This window comes from Orycteropus afer, unplaced genomic scaffold, assembly GCF_000298275.1.
Source record: "Orycteropus afer afer isolate SDZICR_OR568_19922 unplaced genomic scaffold, OryAfe1.0 scaffold00282, whole genome shotgun sequence".
Classification (NCBI taxonomy): domain Eukaryota; kingdom Metazoa; phylum Chordata; class Mammalia; order Tubulidentata; family Orycteropodidae; genus Orycteropus; species Orycteropus afer.
This window is the reverse complement of record NW_006921869.1, coordinates 3,653,345-3,662,908: the sequence shown is the minus strand read 5'-3', so window position 1 is coordinate 3,662,908 and position 9,564 is coordinate 3,653,345. Positions and strand designations below refer to the sequence as shown.

Genomic DNA, 9,564 nt, shown 5'->3' with positions numbered 1-9,564 from the left:
GGTTAAACTAGCCAATCACATCATCAGAACTCTAAGCACGTGAGAGAGAGTGGGCACCTCCCAGAACATTGTTTTGTGCCACGCCCAACAGAAATACTCCAGGTGGATACCTTCAGCAATCAGGAGCTCCTCAGTTGCTCATAGAAAATCCCACCTTGGAGTTTACAAAGACTTATGGGTGGAAAAGCCACACTAAGTCATTTACTACACCGCAAGGGATTTCATTTTGTTTTTTATAATCACTTCTTTACTTTTGTATTTTAAAATGCATTGATCATATGAATAAAAATTTATTACTACAATCCTGTTTAATGAAGAGCCTTGGTGGCACAGTGACTAAAGCATTCAACTGCTAGCCAGAAGGTTGGCAGTTTGAATCCACTACCCACTGTGTGGGCGAAAGATGAGGCAGTCTGCTTCCATAAAGATACACAGCCTTAGAGATGCTATGGGGCAGTTCTGCTGTGTTCTGTAGGGTCACTGTGAGTCAGAATTGACTAATGGCAGTGGATTTGAAATCATTCTAAGTGAAATCAGTCACAAAAGGACAAATATTATATGATGTTACTTCTATGAAATGTGTAGAATAGGCAGATGTTTTCAAGGTTCATCTATATTGTAGTGCATATCAGGACTTAATTTCTCTTTATGGCTGGGTAGTACTCCATTGTGTGTTTATACCACATTTTTTAATCCATCTGTTGATGGATATTTGGGTTGTTTCCACCTTTTGGCTCTTTTATATAGTGCTGCTATGAACATAGGTATCCCTGCCTTTTAGTCTCTTGAATATATATGTATACATATAAAACAAAACAAACCCACTGTCATCAAGTTGATTCTGACTCATAACAACCCCCATTGGGTCTCTTAGGTGGTAAATTTTTATGGAAATAGATTGCCCAGTCTTCCTCCTGCCAAGTGGCTTGTAGGTTTGAACCATCAGCCTTCCTGGTTAGCAGTCAAATGCCTTAGGCACTGTGTCACCAGAGCTCCGTGTGTGTGTGTATGTGTATGAATGTGTGTGTGTATAGGTATGTATATATGTATGTATGTGTGTGTGGGGAGGGTCTCTGTGTTTTGGATAAATGTTGATATTTGTTGAAGCAAAATTCTGTTCAGTATGAAGATTACCTTGCTCTAAAAGGGCAACAATGAGAAAGAAATTATTTTTCTTCTGATTGGTGTATTAGATTGGTCACATTGCCACGACATCTGTGACTAGTGATGATTAGGGCTTCATGATCTTTGTAGGGATTAAGTATGTAGACCTTTTGTTTTGCTCTCTCATGCTTTTAGATATCCTAGATAAACATACTAGCTAAATTAACACAGGAAGTATATTAATTTTTTAGCCACCTTAAATGGTCATGATAAATTAGCAGATGGCAAGTTGGATTATCTGGGCTCATATAACAGAACACCCTGCCCTAGTGTCTTTAACAGGTAAAGGTTTTGCTTTTTCTTCTTGAGCCAGGAGTCTCGGAGCCAACTGCCGTGGGCTGAGGAGTAGGTTAGCCATACCCTGTGGGGCCCAGGCCCCTTCTCCTCCTGTGTTTCATGTGGTGCTTGTCATGGATCCAATTGTGTCCCCTTAAAATAAGTGTCAACTTAGCTAGGCCATGAGTCTCAGGATTATAAGGTTGTACTCCATTTTGTGATGTAAATCCTAACCTCTGCCTGTGGTTAATGAGGCAGAATTAAGTGGGATCTATCACCCTTACTTAAGTCAGCACCCTCACTCAGGTCACAGCTCTGAGTCTCCGTGGGATGTAGCCTGCGTTACCTTTTATCTTACAAGAGGTAAAAGAGGAAAGAAGGGATCAGGGAGAGAGGAAATCTCAGTACCACCAATAAAGAAGAGCCATGAGTAGAGCATGTCCTTTGGACCCAGGGTCCTTGTGCTGAGAACCTCCTAGAGCCAGGGGAAGATTGATGCCAAGACACTTGGAGATCTCCAGGCTCACAGAAGTTGAAAGGAGGCAAGACCTTTCTCTAGAATCAACAGAGAAAGCCTAGAGTTGGTACCTTGAATTCAGACTTCTAGCCTTCTAAAATATGAGAGAATAAATTTCTGTGTGTTAAAACCATCCACTTGTTGTATTTCTGTTATAGCAGCACAAAATAACTAGTTAAGACAGTGGCTATGGGCATCCTTAAGCCTGGGCTCCAGTACTCTTGGGTGTATGAGAAGACCTTTCAGGGGGCTGCAGGCATAGATTGTTTTTTTAAGGAGCCAACTTTCAGATCCTTACCTTCCACGTGTGACCTTTCCTAAAAATGCATTGAATGAGAAAGCATGTTTCAGTCAGGTGTTCTGCAGGTGCTTCTTCCCACCATTCCTCTCACTGTTCCTCTCCTTTACAGACAGCAAAAATAGATCTCCAGCCAAACTTACTTAATCGATAACTTTTAAAATTGTGAATGTGTCTGTGTAAATGTGTCCAGGGGTGTCTGGACAGAACAATTAATGACAGCTAAAATGCTTTGGAGTTTCTGAGGCAGGTATTATTCTAGGCTCCTCTCACATATTTATTTGTTTAAGCCTACCAACAACTTTATGATTTAGAGGCTATTCCCATTTTATAGGCAGAGAACACTGAGACCCAGAGATTAAGTTATTGGCCCATCATCACATGGCAAATTAGGTGGTGGAGCCAGGACTCAACTCTCTAGCACCTGCTCTGAGCTCCTACTCTCAGTGGCTCCAGTGCTTCCTAATGACAACATGGTTATTTCTGGGTGTTAGGATTTTCCTTTCTTCTTTGTATATAATTCATTTTAATAAAAGTGTATTTTTTATAAAACTAATTAAGTCATTTTTTAAAAAAGGAAACTGGACAAAAACAACATTTGGAAGAATTTGGTAGTTCTTTAGCAGGCCAAATTGAGCATGAGTGGGATATGATGGCCTTTTGCCACCTTCCCATCTTCTCTCCATGCTACTGTTGCTCAGTGTGGTTGCTTTACCAGTGAATGAAATGTCCTGGATGTCAGCAGCTGCTGGAGTTAGATGGATAAGGAAGAGCTCTGTCCTCCAGCAATGGGCAATTTTGGTCTGATGACTGTCTTTTTAAATTACCTAATCAAAGTCTTTTTTTTTTTTTTTTTAACCTCTTAACTTTGCAGTTATTCTCATTGAGTACTTTTTAGTCTGCTGGTCTGTGCAGAATTACACAGTGTAATTCCCATAGTGTAACCCCAGTAAGGATAGGTTCCTGACCAGTAGATTGTATATTGGATGTGCTGGTTTGTCTGTTTCATTTTAGGATCCTCAGGGCCTGCTCAAAGTAAAATAAAAGGTGACAAAATCAGTCCTACTCACTTCCACACAAGCCAGAGCAGTTGGCTGTGTGGGGATGTTGTGGTGCCAAGCGGAGGTCTGACGGGACCAGAGCCAGCGGCCGGGGTACAGTGTGTTCAGGTCCAGCTATTGCAGGTAAGAGCCAGGGATCCAGGAGGAAGCAGTCTGCAGACACTGGAGGCAGGCCACACCAGGCTGGGCAAGACTAGTGTACCTTAGTCTGCAGCTGCTGACTCCCCTCAGTACTGGCACCGTCAACTCTCCACAAGCCCTGCTTCCTGATGACCTCATCTCAGCTGCCTAATTCTTCACCACCCATCTCCACCCTGCTTCTGAACAGTCCCCAAGTCCTGTTCTTTACCCTAAAGCTCTTCATAGCCCCACTTCTTCCTTCCTACCCTGTGACACTGCATTTGTCCAGACTTCTGCCTTTATTTGGTCTTTACCGTCATCTCTGTATCTGGCTTTCTCCCAGTGCAGTGTACCTTCCAGACCTCTGAGTTACTCTCCTAAAATGTGAATGGGCTCATGGCCCTCTGCTGCACCTGTTTTCCATCAAGATGAAGTGCAGCTAATCATACTCTTCCTGGTTTGGCCGCAGGAAGCCCTTGTGCTCTTATCTGGCCATGTAGACTCTTTTCTTTGGAGGAGGAGGTAAGATGTTTTAATTGAGTTTTTAGCACACAGCTGGGCAGCTCCAGGGAGCGCCTGGCAATGGTCTTCAGTATCCTTGGTGCTGCCACCTTGGTGACCTCCCTGTGCTGCCCACCCTGGGGCAGAGCCTCCTGGGAAGCACTCAAAACGGCAGACAGGGAAGGGGCCTTATGTGTCACGTGGACAGAAAATATATGAGGGCACAAGCTGGGAGAATTGAAGGGGAGCAGATGAACAGTGAGGACAGGGTTGGTAGCAATTATGGCATAGACTCCTCTTGGGCTCAGGCTGCAGGGCCCAAGGTGTAGTGGGGGTCTTGCTGCCTGCCACCACCAAGCACACATCACCCCAAGGCAAGCAGATGCCCCTGCTGTCTGCTGGACCCTCAGACAGACTACCGTGACCCCAGGAGACCTGGAGGCACCGTTCCATCATACATATGAAGACTGATGTAGGGGGTAGGCAGAGTTCCCTAACAAGGGCTGAGCAAGGCACTGAAATCAAAAGGGAAGAGGCCTGTGAGGCCCTCACCTGAGAAGCAGCTCTAGGCTCCAGAAGGTGAGACCAGGCCCAGGGCTGGGGCCGCAGCGTCAGGAAGGACCCCCGGGCCCTGAAGCAGGAGAAGGCACATTGAAAATGCAGAGTCCATCAGTCACCTGTGTCCAAGGTCGCTGGCCCAGTAGGTGTGCTTGTGATTAGGAGGGGCTGGGGCTCTGGGTAGTTAGCTGGGAACCTGGCCCTCCTTGCACAGGCATGGAGTCCATGCAACCCCCAGCCCCACAATACCTGAGGGACAGAGAGGATGGACACTGAGCACCCAGAGCTGGGGCCCCGTCAGTGCTGGAGAGGGGCGAGGTCAGCCAAGCAGTTGATGCCTGACCCAGAGCCTTGGCTTACTGACTTCGTGCCACGCCTCTCTACTCGCTTCCTCAAGCACCTTGGTCACTCCTTCCTTTGTGCCCTGGGCACTACTATCGCCCCAAGGGGTGGTGACCTTTGATGTACTATGTTGAAGGTGCTTTCTTCCCCCACCAAGCAGAGTCCTTCAGGGATAAGGCCACTGTCTGTCAGACCTTGCTGTGTCTGAGCAGCAGGTGCCTGCCTTGCAACTATTTCAACAGCTCCATGTATGCCTCAGTTTTCAGTTTCTTTTTTAGTGTCTGGAATGGGAAATAAGAGATTTTGGAGAGGTTTTGGGAAAGAAGTGATTTAAAGCGGAGTTTGATACATGGCTATGACTGGCTCAGTGACATGCCACCTGTTCATCAGTCATGCCTCATATTCTTGGCTCTCTGGGTCCTAGATTACTGTTTACCTGGGAAGGGAGAATCATAGCTGACTGAGCACATCTGTGTGCTGAGCTGATTGTGACACTTGGAGGGAGAATTAGAAGGGGTATCTTTGGTCCTGTCATTCAGAGCATTCATGGAGGGAATAGGTTCACTGCTTTTGAAGAGGCAGGATGTAGACAGGTGAAGGGAACCAGTGTGCATGGATGCTTGGTAGTGGTAGCAAATGAGGGGCAGAAGTCAGTGGTGGGGCCTGAAGAGGCCCTAAAAGAGCAGCACAGTAAGATGTTCTTGCTAATGTAGAAAACAAGAGGCCCTTGTGAGTATTTGGCTGGGGCGGGAGACTGAGGAAGATTTGTCTGCAGAGAAGAATAAGAAAACCTGTTCTTTAGGTATGGGACCAGGAGTGTTAGAGTAGTTCAGAGCTTGTGAAGAGATACAGCACCCCCAAAGATAAAGGGCAGTGAGTAGAGAGGGAAAAGGGAATCAGAAACCTCTGGGCAAGGATTGTCTGCGCATGGGTACAGCTTGCATATCAGAAGGGAAGAGTTACAGGTTTTAAAATGGAAACTAGAGGAAACCTGGTGCCATAGGTAGAAAAGGAGCTGTTTGGGAAGGGAGTAAGTATTTTTTAGAGGTATCCAATTAAAATAAAAAATTTTTATGTCAAAAACCTGGGTCTGAGCCCTTTTATCTGCCCCTTATCAGCTAGTGTAATCTTGGGCAAGTTACTTAACCACTCTGGGCCTCTGTTTTATCATCTATAAAATGAGAATAATAATGTTCACTGCTTGATCCATGGAAGGTTCTTGAGGCTATGGGAGGAATGAGATGTGAGCCTGAGATGACATCACAGTGATGGGTTGTGAACTGGTTGGACTTGAGGATTATATATAGGCAGATCCCAAATACTACCCATTTTCTTAATTAGCTGCCTGAAGACCTGCCCATAGACCCCTGTCTGGTCCCTCTCAGCTCTCTTGTGAAGTGGCTGGCACAGAGGGGGCTGTTGGAGAGCACCTGTGGACAGAGGCCTGGCACTCAGTGAAGGGAGTGCAGGAGTAGTCTTGGCAAGAAAATGGGCGTTGTGTTTGAGGGGAGGTGTTTGGAGTGTCGGTGCACATGAGAGTCCCCAGAGAGGAGTCTGAGGAGAGTGGATGAGTCAGATGATGGAAGGTTCAGGGCCCAGTGCCTTGGGCCTGCTTCCTTACCTAGACTCTATGGGTGGGACTAGTTACACTTAGCGCCACAAGAAAGAGGAATTTCTAGCAAAGATGGAAATGTTGCCATGCTTTGTATAATAATCATGTGAAAGATGTTTTCATTGTTGCTTCCCCAGGACGACCCCTCAGGTGAAGGAGTCTTGCCACTTGCACTCAGCTTGCAGCCCCCTCTGGTCCATCCCCTGCTCACCGTGGACTTACCTGTATACGTTCTCCAGGTCTGGATGCCTTATTACAACTCCTTATTTTTATTCTTAGAACTTTTAAATTAAAGTATTTCCTAGCTTCAGCAGATTAGTCACTGAGCTAGGTTCCCTGCAAAGACTCTGGGCTGGTTTCCATGGACCTTGTGCTGCTTTTGGAAAAGGCAGGTCGATGACAAGTTGGAGAGTATGGATAGCTCAGATTGGCTCATCCTGGAGGTCTCTTGCAAACGAGATAAGATTTAGTATGCCCTTGGAGTATTTGTTACTAAAAATTTCTTGTTGCTTTCTCCTATGGGAAGTAAGCTGGCTAGTTTTTCTTATGTGGGGAGAAGACCCAAGAGAATTAAGTTGCTGAGAATGGGTGACGTTGGAGAATTCAACTTTGAATATGAAAGAATGGAAGTATGAGCTTACCTAATTATCAGTACAGCTTAGATTTTTTTTTTTTTAAATCTAGAGTCAATTTTGTTACATTCACATGGGGCTAATTAGCATTTTCCTTAACATCAAAAATAAATATAAACTAAAGCATTGGTGAGAAACAGAGGGTTGGCACTCAGGCTGCTGAGGGTGTATAAATTGGAACATACTTTGTGTATCTATTGTATATCACAATCCGAGTAGTGTCTCCTCCATTTTGTCTGGCAATTCTACGCCTAAGGAAATAAGGTGATGTATAAGTAATTGGGCAAACGATGCTCATTGTGACATTGATTTATTATATAAAAAAGTAAAAAATTGTCTTCTAACGAGATGGATCCAATGAGTCTTGGTACAGCCATGTGGCTGCAATACTGCCTAGCTATTGAAAATAATACAGGTGAATGCTTAATAACTTGGGAAGATACTTAACCATGAATGAAGTGGGAGAAGGTTATAAATGAAATAACCTCATTCATATTCAAGTGATCTCATTTTTATAAAAAGAGACTAGTATGTGAGCCATTGATCATTGTGGGTATGTAAAAAATACAACGACAATATAGTATTGAGTCCATTTTCACTTCATTCTGTTCATATTTGGATTTTTTTTTTTCAAAGAGTATGCTTTTAAAATATGGGAAAACATGTTCTTTTTAATTAAGAAAAGTCAGATGTGCCTGATTGGTCTCATTAGTTTCTGGTGCTTGATAATGGACCATAAGAAAATTTGGGTGGAGAGCTGAGATGTCATTCTCTGAGGTGTGTGTGTAATTTTGGTCCCAGTCAAGCTACTGGCCTTCAGAGCCCGATGATGGTCTGTTTCTGGCCTATCCCCATTCCATTTGTCCCTTACACTCTCTGCTTGGCTCACAGGAGGTGTTCCCAGCCCCGGAGGATGCCACTGGTCCTGAGCCTGCACAGTTTGCCAGAAGCACCATCAACCTTCAGGACTTGCAGTGAGAGCCCCTGAAGATTCAATTCCTGTGGGTGTGGCTAGGACTCCCACTCAGCTTCTGCTCAAAAGTCCAGCCTAATTCTTCAGAAAAAGTTTTTTGGTCCATTTATGGAAAATGTTTTTTTTATATTTTACCAGGAACCAGTATGGGGCTGTGCTGTTTGAATGTGCCCTGTACAGATGCAGTACTTTGAGATGCAGGGCTTACCTCTAGAGAGGCCTGTGTTGAGTCCTTACTAGCCACCTATGCAGAATGTCCTTCCCGTCCCTCTTGGCCTAAGCCCTGCAGCACTTGTTGCATTAAGAAGTAAAAGATGTCTGCAGGAATAGGATAGAATTCAGGTTTCCCAGTAGAATCTAGCTTTCTCTCATGAATCATATGGGGTCTTTTAACTTTTCACTATTTTGGCATTTTGCCTGCGGGATACCTAGAAAGATTGTTGTCTCTAAGAGCTGTAAGGCCATCTCCCAGTCACGTGGACAGTGTTCGTAGTCAGACTGATTTTGCCATGTTGTAGGTGGCTGTGGCACCCTCCCAGAGAAGCCAAGTTCTAATCCATGTTCTTGCTATGACAGTAGACCAGGCAAGTGCAGGACAAGCAGGAAGCCAGTTTGGAGGGAAGTAGTGGTAAGTGCAGTGGGCCATCAGTGGACCTGAGCAAGCCCTGCTTCATAGGCCCCAGGTATCATTCATAGTTTGGGGATGGTAAAGTTAACACTTTTAAAATAATCTTTCTAAATTCTGTTGTTGAGTATTAATGTTTAATAGTAATTTGACAACAGTTTATACAGTGATGTTCTGAATACTATAAATTATGTATAGGACTGTAATAATGGTATGTGTATGTTTTCTTATTGTTGAGGTTTAAGATGTGCATATAATATGCCAAGGTATATATGTTCAGAGTAAGGTCTGTCTTGGCAAAAAGACAAGTTGATAATCTTGCACATATTTATTTGTTAATTACAGTTGATGGATTGGACACAGGGTCATTCAGAAATGCTTTTTTGCCTTGTGCCTTTTGGAGTGTATGTTTGTTCAACAGATACTGTTTTGGTTCTCAGACTGGAATCATCCAAATTCTGCCAATTCTGTGTGTGTTTCTTGAATTTTGGGCTTTGGCTTTTTGGAGTGACTCCAGTGCTTTCTGTGATTCCTATGTCTGTCCTGCTTAGAGGTACATCTGCCCAGAGTACTTTTCTGCTGGAAAATTTGAAACCACATTTATAAACGGTTCTTTTCCACAGAAGTCTGTGCTGCAATACACACTGGCGTTCAGGGATTGAACATGCCCACCTGGCCTTTGCCCCAGCCCATCTAGGACTAGCAAATACTGCCTTCCTCTCTGAGGAGCTAGGCACCCTCTGGTGTGGCTATGGGCCCTGTGTGTCCAAATGGGCTCCCTCACTCCCTCCCTAAAGGGAGGAGGGTCTAGCCCACAGGAGCACCACTTCTTGGGGGCATGGTCTCTGTCTCTCCCCTCCACAGGCCTTGGGGATCATGCACCAC

The 9,564-nt window shown here is 44.6% G+C and overlaps 1 protein-coding gene across 1 annotated transcript in view; it reads left to right on the top strand.

Annotated features, from left to right (window-relative positions):
- The window catches only part of ZXDC (ZXD family zinc finger C), a 63,116-nt gene extending 55,057 nt beyond the window's left edge, over positions 1-8,059 (top strand). The window contains exons 8-10 of the mRNA XM_007950617.1: positions 3,270-3,439; positions 6,587-6,688; positions 7,973-8,059. Of these exons, the coding sequence (XP_007948808.1) occupies positions 3,270-3,439; positions 6,587-6,688; positions 7,973-8,059 (359 nt within the window). The remainder of the gene's footprint in view (positions 1-3,269; positions 3,440-6,586; positions 6,689-7,972) is intronic.
- Positions 8,060-9,564: the final 1,505 nt, after the last annotated feature.